The sequence below is a fragment of the Protopterus annectens genome, chromosome 8.part1 (assembly GCF_019279795.1).
Source record: "Protopterus annectens isolate FY-2018-M chromosome 8.part1, PAN1.0, whole genome shotgun sequence".
Taxonomy (NCBI): Eukaryota; Metazoa; Chordata; order Ceratodontiformes; family Protopteridae; genus Protopterus; species Protopterus annectens.
Window position 1 is genome coordinate 244,046,684 of NC_056742.1, and position 22,976 is coordinate 244,069,659.

Sequence of the window (22,976 nt, forward strand, 5' to 3'; positions counted from 1 at the left end):
AGCATCACAATTTCTGCCTGCTAACATGATTTGGAATGAAGCAATTTTATTTCAGACTTTATGTTGTTGTTGTTGTTGCGTCTTTCAGCTTTTCCCGGTTAGGAGTCGCCACAGCGAAACTCCGGTCCGCTAATGATTGGCAGCAGATTTTTACGTGCCGAGTTGCCAGCTCTGACACACAACCTTCAACGAAGGTACGCCCATTCACACATATCTCCACACAGAAGACGCTCTAGCTGAGAATCTAACGGGACAACGTTTTATTGTGATAGTGACAAGTAATTCCCAGCCATATTCTTTTTGTATTAGTTCTTGTTTTTCTGCTTCTGTACTTTTCTGTATTGCCTGTTTGTTGTATTTATGGGTAAGCAGGCTGGACCACTATAGCCAACTTTCAGCACTAGCCTCCTTATGGCGGGGGGGGGGGGGGGGGTGACATTAACACTTGCTCCCAAAATGGATCAGGGTAAAATTGTGGAGTTAAGTCTATTATTCACTTATTCTCTGTTTATTTTTATCTTTAAGTGTGAAGTACAGATAAGTATGTTCTTACTAGTCTTTTATCAACAACTTGTTCATGAAAGGTCTTACAGTAGTGTAAGAAGAACAGAGATACTTGAGACATGTAAATAATCTTAAACTTTAGGTTACCCAGTTGTCACAGTATCATGTTGCATCATCCACTAGGCAGGCCTTTACATAAATGTGAAGTCTTGTGATGAGTAATTGTACGAAGTTCCGGCCGGGGGGAGGGCGTGAGCTAAGGGTGTGTTGATTTAGGTAACAGCAGACAATGAGCAGAGTGGTATACATCTCTAAGATCAGTATGCTGGGAGTATAGCAGTTTCTAATCAGCAGGAGTTTGTAATTAGCAAGCTAAAAGTCAACAGTGCAGTATAATATGTATAGCCAATTGCGTTTGTCCACTAAAAGGCTGTGATGGTCTTTGGGAGCGTCAGCAGCTAGTCTGCATAATTTCTTTTGTGCGTTCTACAGCAGTTGGTTGTTAAAAGACAAGAGAAACTGCTACAGTGTGGACATCATTATTGTACTCCACTTCCTATTTCAAAGAGATGGCGATGTCCGTCTTTATTTCCTGAGCGCGGGAGCATATTAAGAAACAGCTATGCCAGTAAGTTTTATAGATTGGAGCAGTGAATGCAAGTACATGCTTTCTCAAAGAAAAGAACTTCTAGAAAGAGGGAAAACAATATTAAAAGACTCCTAAGTTAGAAATTTATTAGGGGACTATGTGCAAAACTGTTGGATTACTAAAATAAAAACTGGGAGACAAAGATGGATTTAAGGATGAGAAATCGGACAAGATATGCAACAATATGATAAAAGTAAGTGGGAAACTTAAAGACTGAGGTAAATCTAAAAGTAACAGACTGGAGGATGTTGAAAGTGTGCTACCAAACCACTGTGATGCATTTCAGTATTTTTATCAGCCAAGGTAGCTGCGCCAAAATCTGGATATGCATAAAAGGAAGAAAACTGGAATAACTCCAAGAAAAACTGACATAACTGAAAGACAGTTCATGTGGAAAAACTCTCCCATCTTTCAGGTATACCAGAAAAAGCTGAATGAAATAGTGACATTTTTTATTACAAAAAAAAAATCTTTTGCAGAAATGGACAAGGAATTCCTTAGACAGGGTTTCAGACTAGAAAAGGCTCATTTTTTCATGCCTGGTAAACCACAGTCCAGAAACTAACTCAGACCTATATTTGAATGGTTAATTTTTTCAGCCAAAGGAACAACTGTTGTCTAAGCTGTGGCAAAAAGGGAAAATTATGTATGTACGTGAAACGTGAGTGTATGTGGATCATAGCTACTCCCTTACCTCAAGAAAGAAAATAAATTAGTTTACGTCTACTGTGCTGCTTTGTCAAGAAAAAAGGCTAAAATTATGGCTATGTTCCTAGCTTTCTTCAAACTTTACTGTCTAAATGGAGCTAAAACATTTAGAGACAGCAGTGCCAGTGCCGGACATTAAACCAGTATGTAGCAGATAATGAATTAACAAGTGAAACAAACAGTAAAGGAAGAAACGGACTACTTCTACCCAGCAAAAAAAAAGCACACTTAAATCTGTTTCTGTTGCTTGAGAAGAACAGAGCAGAGGAGAGAAAAACCTTCCTATCTGCTAATGGAATGGAAGTCTTAAACCAAATCCCCATCTGGCAGTGGTGTCCCAGGAAGGGCATAGAGGAAAGTCATTGGTCATTGCACATGAATTAGGAGTTATGCTGGCAAAAAAAAAAAAAAGTAAGTAGTCAAGAAAGATACTGCACTTCTTTTGGGGGCAGAAAGTGTAATTTTGTAATTTGTAACCATAATCCGCATCCAGTTTGCTAAAGTTATGTTTTGCATAAAAGAACTTTGGTAAGCTGTTGAGTGTAACCCTAGACTTAGGAAGTGGGATTGTCAGGAAAATGATCCTATGGATTGTTTGAGCATTGTAAAATCCTCTGACATTACTGGTTATCCCTTTGAGTGGTTGAATAGACCAGTCAAGCCTGTCTAGTTAGAAGCTGGGGTAACGGAATCGCTGCTGGTGCAACATAGACCAGTCAAGCCTCTCTAGGTAGCAGCTGGGGTAACTGAATCACTGCAGGTGTAACAATAGCTTAGGTTGCTGCCATATAGGGACCTCTTGCATGGCTAACTGTGGTCTGAAAGCACAAGCATAGAAGAGACTTTGGGAAGCCCAATTTGAAGGCCATTTCCCACAGTGAACTTCCACTACGAAAATGTCTGTATGGGCCTGTAAACAAAGGAATGAATTTGTAAAAATTGTATGTAGATTTTAAAAATATGTAAAATATATTAATTGCAGTTAACATAACAGTGAGATATTAATGATGCATGCCTTTAGTTAGTTGGAACTTTCAGCTGAAGGCTAAAAATGTTGAAACCCACAAAAGAGAGACTGAAATGTGCATATTACTACTGTAGTACTGTCACAATTGTTAGCACAGTCACAGTCATTTAAGGTTACATCTTAAAATATAAATAGTAAAAACTATTTTTAAAGCAGCTGCAGAAGGATGAATGTGTGTTCCAGACCTGAAAATGCAACCAGTGGATAACTGGATAATGTAATACTTGCAGCAGTGTTCTTTGGGGGGGACCTTAATGTACAGTGACAGGTAGATGTGGTGTGGGCCATACTGTTACCTGATATGTTTGTGGGGAGAAAAGGTTGCCTAGTAAGAGCTCTGACTCTCACCTTGAGGGTTTGTTTTGTGTATAATTTTACAGTGTCCGTAGTTTTGACTGCTGTTGCATGACATTATTCATTTTTTTTTTGCTTTTGACTAAGGTTTAAAGTACAGTCTGATCAATTTAAATACTATACTTAGGGGGCTCTGGACCTGCTGACCACTTGTGGATGGATAATGGACTGGAAGTGCTTAGTGCAGTAGATAAATAGTCAAATAAAAGATGACTAATGACATGCACAAAATATTTTGTTAGACTCTTAATGGGTTAGCAGAGCTTGTGAAATATTTAAGGGTGGTTCACATGAAGAAATTCAAGTTAATAAAAAATATAACTCCGAGAGGGATATCACTCAGTATGTGATGGACCCAGAAAAAAAGGGATGATTGTCTCAATAGCAGGATCATATCAGAATTAAACATGAAGTGGTTGACAAAAAAGAAAGGTATGTATTGTTAAAGGATTGATTTTTAAGGCCAAGGAATAATGATTAGAAATGTGTGTCACTGCAGAAAGGAACGGAAAGAGATGAGAAAGTTCTTTGGGGAAGTTATTGTCTTTCATCAAGGTATTTGGTGTCTTGTATGGGACTGAAACATTACTATGAAAATTTAGACATAGACATGGGCGCTAAACATTGTATAAGAAAGAAAATAGGAAGTTGTTTATAACTGTTTATGAAGGACTTTGATTTAATGGATGTCACTGATTTGATGCCTACTCATCCAGAGTATACTTTCTGTTCTGCAAGGCAAAACTCCAGGTCCTGGATAGACAAGATTTATATTTAACCCAGTAATATGCATACACTGTGCATTACTTGGAGACACTACCTCTGGTAATATCATATTACACATCGGCACCAAATTGAAGTCTTGGTGGGAAGCATTGGAAATTCTCTGTACGTTAGTTAAAGGTAAGGGAATTTAGGACCTGGTGCAGTGAGGCATTGGTGAACTTTTAAGAGTGATTTAATGAAATATCATTTGGGAATCATAGGGACATGGGTCAAACTTAAAGTAAACGTAAAAAACAGGTAAAGGTGAAGGGAAAAGAGAAATGGAAGGCAAGGAATACTTCTATAGCTTGTATAGGATAATAGATTTTAGAGGCAAAAGACAACAGCTAAACAATGAAACAGTGCAGCTAGAACAACCAATAGACTTTGATTTTAGAAAAAATGAAAACAACATTGGGATACTTTGAAAATGCTGCAGGTGTCAAAATACCTAGTGCAGAGATGAAGACAACTGACATTAGAGAGGGATTCGTAAAAGTTAACGATGCACAATCAAACTGACTCAACCCCAAGATAATTTTGGAAGTATCCCAAGACAGCTGTGGTAAACTCTATAAAGACAAGCAGGAAAAAGAGCCATCCAGTTGAGCTAGGGCTTTCAGATAGAGATTAGATTTGTCACAGCTTGAGGTAGAACAAGTAGAGAGGTTAATATCTTCTATTAGTAAGAAGGAATTGAAGATCTAATTGACAGTGCAGTAAGCTGGCAGATCACCAGGATGTTATAGTTTTTCTGTAAAAGTTTTGGAAATTAGATTGTTAGAATATAATTGAAGCCTGAATATAATTTAACTTAATTCTAGGGGAAAGGGAATCATCCTATTATGAAAAAAACAACAACAAAAAAAACAGATCTACCCATTATCTTCAAAGAAGACAGGGATTCAACAAATCCAGTGTTTTACAGTTTTTCACTTCTATGTAATGGTGTAGGTTATTCATGGGAATATTTGCTATAAGGATGGGAAGAATCCACCAAGTTTATTTGGCTAGACCAGTGTTGTTCACAGAGGATCATCACCCATTTCATAATATAATGAATACAGCTTTGTTGAAGAATGCATAAGAACACAGTCATCCATTGTTAGTGATGGGCCTTGATACAGAGAAGGATTTTGAAAGGATAAACTGGTCATGTTTAAAACAAATATTGATAAAAATTGCTTTCCCAAAGAGAACTGATAATGTCACTTTATTTATTTATTTATTTATTTATTTATTTATTTATTTATTTATTTAAACACAGGTCCTTTTTCAATGGAGGCCCAGGGAGAAAAGCTCCAGAATACAAGTACAAGATACCAAATGCAGTTTACAAATACAATTCAATTTACAGTTTGAGGAAAAATGTTAAATGTCAAACTAAGCAAATCAAGCAAAATTTTCAATATCAATTTAAACGGATTAAACTAAATATATTAAATACAATATTGCAATGCAGAAAGTATGACAGAAGTTACAGTTGATGACAGCTGCTTGATACAATGTATACAAATGTGATTTATAAGCTAGGTAATTTGTGGTCTGAGGTGACCTAATAGCATCCACAGACTTAACCATAGCGAGTGTGATACAAGACCTGTTGTGGTGTTACATATTAGACCTAGGTTTGAGAGTTACTGTAGACTGGATATTCAGTCATATTGAAATATAGTATTACCTATGGTGAAAGCAATGGTGATGGACAGGTTGACAGATGAGATCAGACAGGAGTCCCCATGGACTATGATGTTTGAAGGAGACCCTGGAGATATGGAGATATGCTCTAGAGAGAAGAGGAATGAAGGTCAGCAGGACTAAGACAGAATATATGTGTGTGAATGAGAGGGAGGATAGAGGAATGGTGAGGATGCAAGGAGTAGAGGTGGCGAAGGTGGATGAGTTTAAATACTTGGGGTCAGTAGTTCAGGGCAACGGTGAGTGTGGAAGAGAGGTGAAGAAGAGAGTACAGGCAGGATGGAGTGGGTGGAGAAGAGTGTCAGGAGTGATTTGTGACAGACGAGTACCTGTAAGAGTGAAAGAGAAGGTCTACAAGAGGGTAGTGAGACCAGCTATGTTATATGGGTTGGAGACATTGACAAAAAGGCAGGAGTTTGAGCTGGATGTAGCAGAGTTAAAGATGTTAAGATTTGCACTGGGTGTGACGAGGTTGGACAGGATTAGGAATAAGTATATTAGAGGGTCAGCCCAGGTTGGAATGTTTGGAGACAAAGCCAGAGAGGCAAGATTATGTTGGTTTGGACATGTGCTGTGGAGGGATGCTGAGTATATTGGGAAAAAATGCTAAGGATGAAGCTACCAGGTAACAGGAAAAGAGGAAGGCCTAAGACAAGGTTTATGGATGTGGTAAGAGAGGACATGCAGGTGGTTGGTGTGACGGAGCAAGATGCAGAGGACAGGAAGAAATGGAAACAGGTGATCCACTGTGGTGACCCCTAACGGGAACAGCCGAAAGAAGATAATGATTACCTATGGTGAAAGTAGATGAGAATCACTCTCAGAATACAGAGGTAGTTAGTTCGGCAGTATAACCGGTATGAGTGGGTTAAAAGCTTTAGATATTGAGGCTGAATTAACCTGGGCTAAAACAGGAGCATAGTCAAGTATTTGCCATATGTGTTTTTGGCATATGGTTAAAGTTTGTTAAGGAAGATTGGTGTACTATATTGTGGGGCAGGGTGTTCCATTTTTTTTTAGATATGAAGTTGAAGTAGAGAGAATCACCAGCTGAGTTTGTTGGCTTTAGATACCTGTAATAGTAATCAATTACTATAATAGTAATCGATTACTAGAGCAGAGTGTTCTATTATTTGATTGTGGAAGTATCAGATTTTGGAGGGTGGGGGTTTTGTCAGGTTTGTGAAGAATTTTGTGAGCATAGGTCAATTGGTTATAGATCTATTGGGAATTCTCCATAAGATTGAAAATAGGAGGGAAGCCTTTTGTCTGACTAATAACCAAAAAAGTGTACCAAGTACCCAGCGTCAGTGAAAGCGTTTATTCCAGCAAGACAGTAAGGCAGCAGAACCAATCTAATACGTAGTCACCAATTAATTCACGTTTCGTCAGTAACTTCCTCAGCATACAAAAAACAGTCTAAAATCACAAAGCAGCGTTTTAAATACAGAACACCTGGTGCAGGTAGACCAATACAATCTAACTTGATGTTATTACTTGTCCTTTTAATTTTTATTCTTCTTGTATTAAGTACATTTATGAATTTGAGTGTACATCATCCTATTTGTTTACTCTATTTATCCCCTATTTATTCAACACAGAGATGACCACGATGATTTTATTTATTTCATTTACTTATTAGAGTACATTTTATTGAGTGGACTTGTATTTGCCATAGGTGTGTGAAAGGATGTGCTAAGTTTTAATGTATTCAAGGAAGTTAGATTGTATTGGTCTACCTGCACCAGGTGTTCTGTATTTAAAACGCTGCTTTGTGATTTTAGACTGTTTTTTGTATGCTGAGGAAGTTACTGACGAAACGTGAATTAATTGGTGACTACGTATTAGATTGGTTCTGCTGCCTTACTGTCTTGCTGGAATAAACGCTTTCACTGACGCTGGGTACTTGGTACACTTTTTTGGTTATTAGTTGCCTTTTGTACCTTCCATTTTCGTGTCTTTTGTCTGACTAACTTTGAAGATAAGAGTACAAAAGATTAGTCCAGATAAAATCACTTAACCTAACAGATCTAGGAGACTGTCTCTGATACCCTCCCTGTGGAAGAAATAAAGATATTTTTTTTTTTTTGTTGAAGTTTCAAGTAGTTTATTCAGTTAAGTAGGTAGATGAATAGTGGTCTTGTTCTGCATTACCTCTACTAACTTTGGAAATTGGAGCATAACAGGGATGCCCTGAGTCATTCATCTTGTTCACCTCCTGTCTGAAGCCATTGACTGCTTAGATAAGGCATTTACAATTTCAGGATTATAACTGTGTAAAATTGCTTTGTGGTGAGTATTGTACTTTATTTGGAGAATCCAAAGAGATCTGCCACTGCTTCATTTGCTAACTAATATTCAGTATTTATCTGGCTACTCACAAAATGAGCATTGCCATTGAAATGAGCCATTTTGAATTAATGTAGAATTATCTTTGCCTCTTGGACCATATAAAGATTAAATGCATTGTGATGTGGTTGGCAGGCAAAGTAACTCATCTTATGAGGATTTCCATGGGGGAAGCGAAAGAGACAATTTTTGGATAAACTAAAAAACTGATGACTGTTGGTCAAGGACTTGGATTAAAGAAAAAAGGAAGTAAAGATGTTTTCTGATTATTTTAAAGCGGCTTACAGTTAATGTGGTTGCATCTATGCAGTATGAATAATATAACTCCAAATGGAAAGAACTGATTCTAGTGAAAGAGGGGATATCAGTAGGAAGCAGTAGGCTGCATTGTTGGGCTCTGTACTGCACACAACAATCTGTGAAGGCTGTATGAGCTGTAACTAGTAAAGTGTTATTAGGTGAAGAACTAAATTGGTGGAAACAAATTCTTTTGCTAGGTCTACCATGGAGCCAGGGAAGGGTCAATAATGTAATAAAAGAAAGGAAAAAGAAAATCAGTTGGGGGAAAGGAGAGGGGACATCTGAATCTCTTGAGGCAAAGCTAGAGAAAAATTGACTTGTGGCAGAACAGCAAACTGTATACTAGGGTCTCCAGGCAGTGTTGCTTCAAATCACAGCAGACAAAAAGAGGTTGATAAAGTCTTCAGAATTAGCACAATTCCCAACAGATCCAAGAGTAAATATGGGGAGGGAATCCATCAAATAATAATGAGCAGGGCATATACAATTTATTAGAAAAGAAAACCAAGACAAAATAAGAGAATGGGAAAATGGACTAAATACAACTCTGCATGGGAAAGAATAGGATGAACTATGTCTTGACCCTAGATATGCCACTAAATGAAGAAAAAAATAGAATATTTGCATGTCACTTTCTGCACACATATTTTATACTTCAGACAATCTCCAAAACATATGTACCTAGTGCATGTTTAAAACCTATAATGGGCAACGGGGAGATTGGGAGTATGTTTTTGGTCATGCCCCGAGTTTGAGACCTTTAAGCAAGATTCATGGGAAATGAGGAAAAACAGCATTTAGCAATAGAATTAAGTTGACTAACAGCTTGTTTATGGTAAGTTCTTGTTGGAGAGCTAGGACAGCCAGACATCAGAAAGCTTTACCGAGTCTGTTATTAATTGTGGCCAAGAAAGCAGTTACAGAGTAATGCAAATGTCTGATTATACCAACTGATTAAGATGTCACCTTTCCTAACATGCTAAAAAAAATATGAAAAGATAACTACCAACGGAAACACTATGCTCACATATAATAAACACAAGAATTTTAATAAAACAAAAATCTTCTGATTAGCGCTTTTGTTCTGTTTATACAAAATTTCATCAGATGATTACATTCAATTCAAAGTCCAATTAAATACGCTAAAGTCATATGAACCAGACTCATTGTCTTTCTTAAAGATATAGCATTTAAAATGTCATAATCTAAATAATTAATCATTTACCTTTGTAAAATGAATAAAATAGACATAACTAAATAATAAGTTAATTAACACTCACCCCAATCAAGAAATATTAATAAAGAAGTATTACAAAAATACTAATACAAAATGCACATTAAATAAATATTTTGAATACATATTTTATCCTTAACCCCTGATAATCCTGTTAAGGTGATGTTAGCTTCCCTGTACTATGTAAAATACTTTATCTAGTGGCGGCCCTTAATTTCAGTAAGCGAACTATACTAATGCATTCATTCAGCCCTGGCCAAACTGAAAAATTAAGATCAAGCTGCCAGTACAGTTCCTTTACTTCAAGCCATATGGGCCAAGGACCACCCCTGTCCTTATGTGGGACCATTTCTACCACCCCAAATTCAAAATGTTCAGGAAATTCAGTGACCTGTTTCGCCAGAGCATTGCTAGTCTTTTTGTTATGAATATCATATTGATGCTCATGTATCCTATCCCGGAGTGAAGGTATTATATATAAAGAATCCGTTATGGAACAGCATACTTTAAACTACTCCAGAGCTTTCATTACAACATATAATTTGGATAGATTAAAAATAAGAGAAATCTTTAATAAGAATTGAGTAATTATCAAGGAAACCAATGCAGTACGTAAGAAGTTGGGAGAGTGTCCCCGTGTAGTTTATAAAAGAGGTAATAATATGAAAAGTAATTTGGAGAACCAATATACTCAGGTTAGAGGTATCTGTGGCATGATAAAATGTGATGCTTGCAATTGTTGCAGGCTTGTCTTCGAAACAGACCATGTTACGGTTGGAGGGAAAACATTTATTAAAAGGGAAATACAACTGTAACAACAGAGGCTTAGTATATCTGGCCTAGTGTCAACTTTGTAAATCCTTTTATGTGGGTTAAATGGAGCAGAGAGTCTGGGATAGGATACAGGAGCATCAATATATTTGTAACAAAAAGACTAGTAATGCTGTGGTGAAACATGTTATTGAATTTCCTGTTCACCATTTTAAATTTATGGTGGTAGAAATGGTCCCACATAAGGAGAGGGGTGGTCCTTGGCCCATATGGCTTTAAGTAAATGAACTGTACTGGCAGCTTGATCTTAATTCTTCAGTTTGGCCAGGGCTGAATGAATGCATTAGTATAGCTCCATTACTGAAATTAAGGGCCGCCACTAGATAAAGGCTTTTATATAGTATTAAGGGAATCTAACATCACTTTCTTAACAAGATTATCAGATGTTAAGAATAAAATATTTATTTAATGTGCATTTTGTATTAATATTTTTATATTTTTTTATTAATATTTCTTGATTAGGGTGAGTGTTCATTAACTTATGAATTTGTCTATTTTATTCATTTTACAAAGGAAAGTAATTATTTAGCTTAGGAGATTTTAAATGCTATATCTTTAAGAAAGAGAATGAGTCTGGGTCATATGACTTAGAGTATTTAATTGCACTTTGAATTGAATGTAATCATCTGGTGAAGTTTTGTATAAACAGAACGAAAGCACTAATTAGAAGACTTTTTTATTTATTAAAATTCTTGTGTTTATTGTGTGTGTGTAGTGTTTCCATTGGCCGTTATCTTTTTGTATACTTTAGTCTGTTTGTTTTTATTTACCTTTCGTAACATCCTTACCCCCAATGCCCATAGGCATTATCTGAGATTCAGTGTTTGACAGCTCCCATTATTAATTCAGTCCATTGCCATTTGCCCTTTCTACTGTGCTCAGAGTCTTCAGGAAATCCTTAGCCCCCCCCCCCCTCCCAAATGTGGATACTGTTCATCCATAATCTATACCTAGACAATAGCTTAATTCAATCATTGTCCAGGTAGAAGCTGGGGAAAACAGTTGATCTACACTTTTTATTGCTTTATAAGCCTGAGAGTCTTCCTCACCTTTTGGAAGTCAAGTCTAATGTTAGCCAACATCAGGACTTTTCGAAGTGGCAGAGACACCAAGATCTGCACAATGTCATTTCCAAAGGACAGGTTACTTTGTAAGACACGTTTCTTTGTGGGAAAAGCTTCACATGTGGCTCTTCTAATAGCAAGAGTATTTCTGAAAGCTTCAGGAAACATTACCTTCCATTTTGCTACCACAATGTCTCAAAGTTCCTTTGAGGAAAATTCACTGATACCTCTGGAGGCTGTGAGACCAGTTAGGGAAGACTCTAGTGATAGAAATTTCCCTCATCCATACCATCAGACAAAAGATTTGCTAGTAGGTACCACAGGTCAGAGCCAACCCAGGCCTCTCCTTCTGAACAAGTAAACAACATACATCTAGAATTTTCTTTTTCTTCTTTATTCTCTTTGTTGACCAGGAAAACCTGACTGGCTATGCAAAACTCTTTTCAGCAGAAGCCTATGGAAGAAAGCTCCAATTGTATTAGTAATTGTATTTCCCATGTTCAAACAGTCACTGCCCCCTTTCTTTTTTTCTTCCTCTTTAGCCTGATAATATCCACTAGATACAGCTACCTGTTTTCTGAATTGATCTGGATCTTTGGTCTCTTAAGCATTTTGTTCAGAGCTGTAGTTTGGTGCTGAGGGAATCCGTTATGTTTACAAGATGTGTAGATTATTAGTATTTCAGCTTTAACCTTATATGCTTTACCACTAAAGTTTTCAGGCATGTCTTGCCCCTTCTGTATAAATAACTCGGATACATGCACAGTTTTGTCTTTCAAGAGATTTGCAGTGGAGAAATTACAGTTTGGAAATTAATACGACAAACCGAGAAGTTGAGGCTTTGTGGCTAGTATTTTGTTTACTTGCAGAAAACCTGAAAGTACTAAGATTTTGTGTTTCAAGCCATTTCTGATATTTCCCGTCAGGATGGGGAAACTGATGTTAACAAAACATTTTCCTTAAAATGGAAAGTGTGAAATTAATGCTTTATTCTTTGGTGCATTACATTGTTTAGATTTGTTGTTGCGACTGTGAAAATTATAATCAGAGTTCTAGAAGGAATTGAATAAGATTGTGTTTTTTTAGTGAGAACTTGTATTGAAGGCCAGTAATGTAATTTCAAAATACTTATTTCACACTGTTCTCTTCATGAAGCCCTAACGAGGAATTTCTTGCAAATTAATCAAATATGTATAATTAAAATATAATTATACTTGGATGTGTTTAGATATGTAGGCATTTTCTTGCCTTTATAGAGTGCATTTTGCTTGGCTCAAAGCCTGTACTGAGGTAAAAATAAAGAACTGCTTGCATAATTTATGTAATGTCTTACTCTCTCTGATCCTGTTTGTATTGATTTTGCTAAAAGGCTTTTGTGGCCACAGGAACCAATCTGTCTCTGCAGTTTTTTCCGGCTAACTGGCAAGGGGAACAGCGGCAAGCTCCTACCCGGGAATATGTGGATTTTGAAAGGGAGACAAACAAGGTAAGCCAGTAATTACATTCCACTTTTAACTAGGGTTATATTAAGTATGTAATGGACCAAACAAGTGTTGTGTGTTGATCTTTTTTTTAAAGATTCAAGATAGAAGAAGAACTGAGATGCATACATTTATAAAACAGTAACAAAAAATACAGCTGATATGTGCTAAAATATGTGCTTGCATGCATGAGTTTGCCTGAATTTGTCCAGAGTTATTTTGTTTTAACTTCAGAGGGCTTCTTATCCCTAGTGGCCGGGTTCTCTTCTTTGAAGGCAGTACTCATTAAATAACAGTTAACATAGCCTTTAAACATAACCATTTAGTTGTCTTTTTTCTTATAGTTCATTTTAATCTTGTACTGCTCTAAAATATATCTAACCCGTCTTATATGAAGGTGTAATTTTGCTTATTAAAGATGTCTGAGGTTTATATAAGTTGTGACTCCATAATTAAGTACTGTGTCAGATTTGTAAGCTACTTAAATGACCCCTTGAGATGCTTGACAGTGTCCAGGTGTGTGTCATAAAATGCCTTGGCCCATGTACGAATGGCTTATTTTGTGCCACACTGTAGTTTAAGCATTTAGCAATATTTTTTTATGAGTAGTGTATGGTGATATAGTTGCTGGTTATTCAAACGTATTCAAATGAACAGTGATTTCTTTCCTCAACTCATTTCTTTCCTTCATTTATGTTTGTCTTAATTTTGCACTGCTATTCTTTTTTGTGCTGAATGGTGTTTGGTTCAATCTCAAAAGGCTGAAACTGATTGGTTGAAAACTAGTCTGAATGAGAACTTATTATACTGAACTACAGTTAGTAGAAAACATACTAAATTGAAAAGTATCTGTAGATTATAACTGAGGTTTCTTTTTCTTTGCCAACAGTGACTTGCTGTTTGTGGGCTTTTCTCTTTTTTGAAAACTCTCAAGTTACTTTTCACTGTATGATTTTTTTGTCTAGTTGTAGTTTGAAAAAAATGAGTTTTCAGTCAAATGTGTTTTTAATGTTTTGAAATTCAACCTAAATTCGTTCTACCAAATGGCATAGACCTTTTCTACTTACTTTAAAAGGAGAAATATTTGTTTTGGATAGTGGAATTTGCAGATGTCTACATTATGAACTGAGTAGTGCATGCAAATGTGGCTTCTGCTGCAATTTTCATTTTATGTTTCACATGGAAATGATTTGAAAGTGCTAAAAAGGCTCATACATAGTCTGAACTTAAAAATGTACTTCACCTTGTAATTTATTTCTAAGATCAGTTGATGAAATGAGCAGGCTCAGTCATCACAGATAAGAAAGGAATATTTGACTATCTGCAGCTCCTTCGTTGACACTACTCTGTGCTCAGTTAGCACATCTCTGATATATTTGGTGAACATGTGGCCTGTCATTGTTAAAGAAGGGCATCCCTCCTTCCTAGTTACCTTACATAAAGATACCGTTTCTTCCTTTGGGTTTTGCCATTTTAAATCATCAATGTTTTAAAGATTCTTTTTATGCAGAGCATTTCTTCTTTTTCTGCCTATGTGACAAAATGAGATTTTTTTTAATATAAAATGTGAGTTTTGTTTGGTAGTTGACTGAAAACACAGTGTTACTGGTGTGAGATGGGCCAGTATCATTTGAAAGTGAAAAATGCCATCAAAAATATGTTGATAGCAAACCAAGTTAATTTCATGGCTGTGGAGGATCTTGTTTGGAGGACTTCTTTTCAGCAGGTGAATGTTTGAGTACTACTGGTTTGGTTTCATCTGGCTGTTCGTATCAATATTTGGAGGGTCATACCTCTTTGGGCTGCTGCTTAGCATCCTCATCTTGGCTTTAATAGTCAAGTACACTCCACTGGTTCTAATTTTTTTGTAGCCATTCTAGCAGTTTGGATATTTTCGTAGCATGTTCATTCACATTTCAGTGTCTAAAAATCGAAGGTCCTCCAAGCACATCTGCCGTTGCCAAATGAATTGGTTTCACTGTGAGTGAAGCTTTTTCTCTGCTTGAGACCAAACCTCAACACTAACAGCTGTCACAACTACCAGCACTTCAACTGCATGATCCACTGGCTTTCAAGCAAGAAGCTGGAGGTCGTACTCAGCACCCACTGCTGGCATTAGTGGAGGAGGATGTTACTGTAGTAGGATATGCTACATTTTGTCCAGTGATCTTAGGCAGAAGTATGAAATACAGAAGGGGGGGGGATACAGAGCACAGGATTAAGACCTCTTCAGTGCCCGGCCATGAAGTCTTCCACTGCTGCAATTGTGGTGACCTCATCAGCTGGGTTATCATCCTTGAGTGAAAGGTCAAATAGGAAGGTACCACTGTGGCATTCAGTCAGGGGGAATGAAACTTAGGGCTCAGCTTCCTTCTGTCTTCACATACCTAGGGTGGCATTCATCCATTGGAACATGAAACGTGGGCTCTCAAATCCCTGGGATGTGTTTCTAGGATTGATTTCAGGCTTAATAGATTGACAGCCCTTGCCCCTTCATATAGTTGCATGATCACTGTTGTGGTGCAAACTGGTTCCTGCTGGCCATCACCAAACTTCAGGCTCTTGGCATTACTTATTACTGTTTTCTTTGAAAACCTGAAGTGTGATGGAAGATGGCTCAGACATTTATGTGCCAATTTTAGGCCAGACACTGCCATACCTGTGTACCTGTGTTCTGCACTGGGCTCCTTTGCAGTGTCTGTAGAACAGGTGGCTTTTACTTGTCACCATCAGCATGTTAGGGATGTAATAAGGACCCCTTGCTGAAAGTGTTTGTTTCATTTGAAGTCCTTGGCAGTGGTAGAGTTTGAATAGACAGAGGTCCAGGTTCTAGAGACTTCAAGGATGTTTTCATCCTGTTTTAGCTCCTTTCCTTGAGGACCTTTATTGTGTAATGGTCCTAAGGCTGTTGTGTTGGCTTGACTGGCCATCCTTTCCTTGTGCTTCACCTTGTGAGCATCTGACTATTTACTTGGGCCAAACTGAGTCCTTGGTAATCTTTTTCCCTGGAAGTTGTAATTGTAGATGTACGTTTTGCAGCTCAGAAAGATCAGGATTTGAGTTCTTCCTTGTGAAATATTTGTGGGATCATTTGTTACAGTAGAGAGTACATCCTCCCAACTAGACACTGTAAGGTAGCTGTGAGTACATGCATGTGTAATATGGAAGGAAGATCCGGCAACCTACTTCAGCCCCCCCCCCCCCCCCCACACACACACACACCTTTACGTTGTGGCTGTCTTAGGATTCAGCTGTGACGTGTGAGAGTGAGAAAGAAAAAGGAAGAGATGGAAGGCAGAGTTGTGCTAGGCTGTCTTGGATGCCTCTTTCAGCAGCAAGTTTCTTTTTTTTGGCAAACCTCCTTGGGAGATCATTGAGGATCATCAGAATATGGTTGAAGCTTTGTCTAGATGGAAACATTCCAAGTATGGGAAACAGCCTACTATGCCCGTGCCCTTACTTGGCTCATCCTTTGATGTCCTAAAAAGTAGTCTTCTCAGCTGTAGTCCTAACTATAATGCAGTGGAGCTGCCCTGGGGAGAGACTAGCTGTTTTCCCTAACCTGGAGAATGACCGCTTTAGACCTGTGGGTCCTGGACCACCTAGTTAAACAAAGGGATTGTGGACATGGCCCCAAAAAGGAAAAGGATTTCCCGTCTCTTCCTGGTCCTCAGCAAGTCAAGTATTCTTACCTGATTTTTACTGAATTGATTTTTATTTTTGTATCAGTCATGTGGAAGTCATTTTATACATTTTACAAGCCTTGGTGCTACTGCTTTTGGAGGTCTGGTGTCTGTGCATATGATGGATGTCTGTCATGTCAGCATTAAAAACACAGCATGTTTTTGTATTTCTTGTGTGAACACAATTTTTCAGTGCAAAACACTGTATTTGTGCTTAGTAGCTGAGACCCTGTAGCAATGAAACTTTGCATTTCTTAATATGTGGATGACTTGCTGTGGCATGACCAGAGCCCCACAGCTGTGTTCCGCGTGGTTCATCATCACAAGGAATAAGACAAGTTTGCTTTCACTACAGCATAGTTTCATCATAAGGTATTGTTGGAAGTAGTCCACTCCAGTCCCTTTCATCTCTTAAAAAGGGCAACAATTAAGAGATTTGATATCCTAAGTTGTATCCCATGGTATGGACCAGCCTGTCTTAAGTTTTCATGAAGAGTCACAAGGGTGACTGAGTTTATGGTGCTGGTTGCCCATCTTCATATATATATATATATATATATATATATATATATATATATATATATATATATATTCTGCAGTAGGCCATGCTCTTTCTGCTTATCATTCCCTGTTGAATCTCCTGGTGTGTGATTTGAGATGAGTGATACTTGCTGCTGCTCCTGCTCCTGAATGTAGCTGGTCGACTTATAACCCATAGAGTAGCATTCTAGCTTTTTCCCCATTGTTTGATGCAGTCCTTTACCATGGTTGCATTTCTGGAGAGATTGGCAGCTCAGTTTCATTCAACCAGTGTGTGGGGCCTGTGAATTCTACCACACTGTCCACTCCACATCATCTTCCTGAAGACCAGGGGTAATTCTTTCAGTTCAGTAGTCCTTTCTTTAGCCCATAGCCGGCCTTAGGCATAGGCTAACTATGCAGCCGCCTAGGGCACCGCTCTAGTTGGGGCGTTTTCCAATATTTACGTGGTACAGGTAGACCAGGATGAGGGCACTGGGTGGTGTGGTGGGGGGCACTGTGGAGCCCTTTTTCCTAGGTTACCAGTTGACCTAAGGCCTCTTCTGCTTCCTGCTTTAGCCCATTGATGTTCTTCATGTTTAACTGTTGCAGTCATTACATTTGGGTAATCTGCTGGCAGGTTGCCCTCAGTCAGCCTGAATTCCAAAGTCGTGGGTCCTGCGTTGGTTGCTGTCTTCTCCTCCATGATGTCAGGGGTATAAACATGCAGCCGACGCCATTTTCTTTAGTCTTTCTTGCCGCGCGGTGCCCGAATCAGAAGCATTTCGCAAATGCAGGTTGGCTGACTACTGAAATATTTGAGTTTGAGTTTCAGAACCGAAGTCTTCACTAAAGCTAAGTACCCCATTGGGGAAACATTTTTCTTGCTTTTTACCGATGTCAAAAAAAAGTTAATAATTGTATTACTTGTGGGAAGCAAATACCTCATAAGGATTTCCATTTATACTGTATTCCTTGCCTAGGCCCTGATCACAACGTGCTTGGATGTCGGTTTTGTGCTAGATTTAACCAACGCACTATTAAGCGTCTGTATATTTTTGCATCAAATTATTTTGGAAACAGATTTAACTACCCAGAAATGTCGTCTGATAATGATCCGACTACCGGAGTACATGAAAAAAACGTCAAGAAAAGGACAGAGAAAGGCAGTCTAGATCCAAAACCGACAAAGCTTCTCCTAAGCCAGTCGCCGGTTCGCCGGTACACAGTGAGGCGCTTTCGCAACCCCTGATACCCGCTACCTTCGAGTCGCAGGCCTCTACCGACACCCATGTGGAGTCCGGCATGCCGCAAGATACTGAAGGTATTGGACCGACGGATGTATCTCCCTCAGATGGGTCTGGAGCCACTGAGCAGGCACCTGCTTCTGAGGGTGTATTCAGACTTCAACATTTGTATATCAAACCGATGACAGCTGCAAAACCAAAGACAAAAGCAACTTCTAAAACTAAAAAAACGATGCATGAGCCACGTGCACAGCCCTCTATGCCTAAAAAACAGATCAAAATGGCTGAAGACCTAATTACCTTGATCAGGGGTACCCATCCCCCTCCAGATAAGAGGCCTAGGCAAGACACTGATTATGAATCGTCAGATCAGGTTTCTATTTCTTCTGATTCCTCTTCCGATCAGGAATTATCTATACCTCCCTATGAGGATTCTGATGCTGAGGAGTCTATTCCATCTGCATCTCCTCCTGAGGATTATTCATTTGGAGAAACCTTGCATACTTTGAGGGAGCATTTTCACTGGGAGAGTCAAGACTTCTCAGAATCAAAAAAGAGGCTCAGGAATTTCCTTCTCCCTCAGCACAAGCCTTTAGCCATTCCCCCTGTTTTAGACATTGTGGATAATGTGTTTTCGGAGTCAAGCTTGACTCCTTACCTCCGGCTCCCAGTAAGCCTGACAGATATTACAGGGTCCCTGACTCACATAAATTTTTATTTAAAAACCCTGCTGCTGATCCTGAAACTATTTTGCAAGGTCCAAAAGGCGTTAAGGCCTCAACAGCAAAAAATCCTACCCCCTCTGGCAGAGATTCAAGGGCACTAGACAGATGGGGAAAAAAGGTTTATACATCTGCAACCTTGGCAATCAGGGCCTTAAACTGTCAATTTCATATGCTTAAGTACCAACAACATGTTATGGGATTGCTGAAACAGAAAATGATTTTGATTTCAGAATGTGCAGAAAATAAAGAATTGTAGGAATTATTGCATGCAGCTGAACAAGTTGGTAAGCATACTTTACAATGTGGTTTTGATTCCTTAGAGGCCTCCTGCAGGGCCGCAGTTACTGGATCTTTGATTAGGAGGCATGCCTGGTTAAAGGAACAAAATTTGCCTGATCATGTTTAAGCTAAATTGCTAGATGCACCTTTACAGCATGATTCTCTGTTTGGTATTAAGGCAGAAGAGGTTTTAAAGAAAGTGGAAGACAAAGCTGTCTATGCAAACTGTTAAAGACTTATAAGTGCAGCCACCCAGATTCAGTAGACACTGGCCTACAAAAAATTGGTCCTTTCCTGTGTCAGACAGAGCTCAAAGGGGCAAATCCAGGCGCCCTAAGGGTTCCAGATAACCAGGCACAGGATTCATACAGGTCAAAGCAATGGGGCACTTCACCTCCAAATCTGGAGGAGATAAAGCGCAAACCTATAGAAAGCAATCCCAATGACTTCCCTCTGCCTACACCAAGCACTTATCTTTTGGCAGCACCCATAGGGGGAAAATTAGCCCTTTTTGCTCAAGGTTGGCAGTTAATAACCCAGTACAAGTGGGTACTAAACATCGTATCACAGGGATACAGATTCCATTTCCTTACTCTGCCAATGGCAAATGGTTGGCCAGATCTGCAAAAAATCAATGGGCAGAGGCACAGAAACAGGTAACGTCCCTTATGGATATGGGGGCCATTCAGATAGTACAGAACAGGAAAAAGGACAAGGTTTTTACTCTACTGTTCTTGGTACCCAGAAAGGACAAGGCCTGGCGGCCAATACTGGATTTATCGATTTTGAACAAATACCTGGACACTCCAAAATTCAAAATGCTGACTTTGCAGCAGCTTCTGCCCGTGCTGGGCAAAAATGCTTGGCTGGTGACTTTAGACCTAAAAGAAGCATACTTGCATGTCCAAATAGACAATCATGCAGAAGATACCTCAGATTCAAGGCTGGCTTAATGCATTACCAATTCTCTGCACTGCCCTTTGGCTTATCTACTGCGCCCAGGGTCTTTACAAAGTGTCTGGCACCAGTAATTGCATTTTGCAGACAAAGAAGTATACAAATGTATTCTTACTTGGACGACTGTCTCATTCAAGCAGAGAACAAGGACACTCTTCTTCGACACCTGGCATTTGTGAAAAGGCTTCTAACATGCCTAGGGTACACAATAAACGAAAAGAAATCACAACGGGTACCCTCTCAAAAGATAACATTCCTGGGTGCAAGCTTGGATACAACCACCCAGATGGCTTACCTCACGCCAGACAAACAAAGGCAACTGACTGCTTACTTCAAACTGATGGCAACAAAAGCACAGTCTTCTGCAAGGCAAATTCTGCAGGCTCTGGGCTTCATGGCATCCTGCATCCTACTAATTCCATATGCAAGACTGCATATGAGGAAACTTCAATGGTACCTAAAAAGTTTATGGAGTCAACATTCACACAGTCTGGAAACAATGATTCCTCTCATTCCCTGCCTGCAACAAGAGTTTATATGGTGGGCAAAGGCATGTCACCAAAACATGGGACTGCCCTTCACTCTACCCCCTGTCAGCCAAACCTTAACAACAGACGCATCAGATTATGCCTGGGTGGGCCCACAAGGCAGGAAGATGCATTTAGGGTTTATGGACACCAAAACAAATGCTTCTACATATCAACCAGAAAGAGATGCTAGCTGTTCAAAATGCCCTGACAACCTTCAAGGACTTGCTTCATCCAGGACAACTACTGATAAGGACGGACAACACCACAGTCATGTGGTATATAAACAAGCAAGGGGGCACACACTCGTTCCCCCTTTGCAGATTAACCATGGCACTGTGGGGCACAGCTTTGACCTACCAAATACATCTTCAAGCTCAGTTCCTGCCAAGAAAACAAAACACTCTGGCAAACGATTTGACCAGAAACCTTATGGATCCTCACGAGTGGAAACTAAATCCACGAGTCTTCAGCATGATAACAGAGAAATGGGGGAGCCCAGACATAGATTTATTCGCCTCTCCTCAAAATTATCAATTGAAAAGATTCTGCACAAGGACTTATCATGGACAAGCATGGAAAGTGGACGCCCTATCCTTCAGTTGGAAAAACCTATCAGTTTATGCCTATCCTCCTCTGCCTCTTCTACCCAAGGTCCTTTTAAAAGTCAGACAAGAGAAGCCAAAGATGATATTAATTGCCCCGGACTGGCCCCGCCAATACTAGTACCCAATCCTAAGGAACTTGGCTCAATACCCAACTTGGACCTTGCCTCAAAGACCACAACTACTGTCCCAGCAAAACAGTCGGATCCTGTACAATCAACTACAGACTCTGAACCTGGCAGCATGGCTAATCATGTAGTCATACAAACAACACCTCTCAGTAAAGCTGTGATGGATGTCATTTTGGAAGCCAGAAGGCCTAGTACTAGAAAATCATGCTGACAAATGGAAGAGATTCTGTGCTTGGAATCGAGCACAAGGAACTGATGCAGCAGAACCAAATATTCCTCAGATATTACAATACTTAACTGAAATGCTTGACAAAGGCCTATCTTACTCATCAACTAAAATCAATGCCTCTGCCATTTTGGCTCATTACAATACAGAGCCACCTATCTTTTCTCATCCTTTAGTAAAGTAGTATCTTAGTGGAGCCAAAAATTTAAGGCCTCCTAGAAGATCACCATTGCCTGGATGGGACCTCAATTATGTGTTGGAAAAGCTCACCTTGCCTCCATTTGAACCAGCTGCTACTGCTGATCTAAAGTTCTTATTATGGAAAACAGCTCTGCTACTAGCAATTACTTCAGCAAGAAGAGTTTCAGAGCTACAGGTCCTCATGGCTGTAGAGCCTTTTATCATATTTTATTCAGACAGGGTGTCTCTGAGGACAAATCCTACTTTTATTGCTAAGGTGGTTTCCAGTGTGGCTCTTAACCAATCAATTAATCTGCCAACTTTTTATCCAAATCCGCAGAACAAGGGGGGGAGAATTCTGCATTCCTTGGACGTACACAGACAGCTAAGATTCTACTTTAGCAGGACAAAAGCTCCAAGAAAAACTGAGCAATTACTAGTGTCATATGCTGCAGGATCAGAAGGAAAGGCTAATGTTCTTCATGTTTCACTGTTGCAGTCATTACGCTTGAGTTATCCTGCTGGCAGGCTACCTTCAGTCAGCCTGAATTCCAAAGTCTAGGTCTGGCGTCAGTTGCTGTCACCTCTTCCCTGACGTCAGTGCGCCAGGGGTATAAAAGATGCACCCGACGCCATTTTCTTCAGACTTTCTTGCTGCGCAGTGCCCGAAACATAAGCAGTTAGTAAGTGCCAGTCGGCTGACTCCTGAGATTTTCTTGTTCAAATTTCAGATCCAAAGTCTTCATTAAAAGCTAAGTACCCTGTTGGAGAAACTTTTTTCTTGCTCCAGACTGATGTCAGAAAAAGTTAATTGTATTTCTTGTGGGAAGCAAATACCTCATAAGGACTTTCATTCTTACTGTATTCCTTGCCTAGGCCCTGACCACGATGTTGCTAGTTGTCGGTTTTGTGCTAGATTTAACAGTCCAAAAT

The 22,976-nt window shown here is 39.2% G+C and overlaps 1 protein-coding gene across 2 annotated transcripts in view; it reads left to right on the plus strand.

Moving 5' to 3' along the window:
- Positions 1-22,976, plus strand: part of CBFB (core-binding factor subunit beta) — a gene marked incomplete at its 3' end in the record, with an annotated part of 1,040,029 nt that overhangs the window by 158,205 nt on the left and 858,848 nt on the right. For both annotated transcript variants that reach the window (XM_044081839.1, XM_044081840.1), the window contains 1 exon segment: positions 12,853-12,969. In XM_044081839.1, coding sequence (XP_043937774.1) covers positions 12,853-12,969 — 117 coding nt within the window.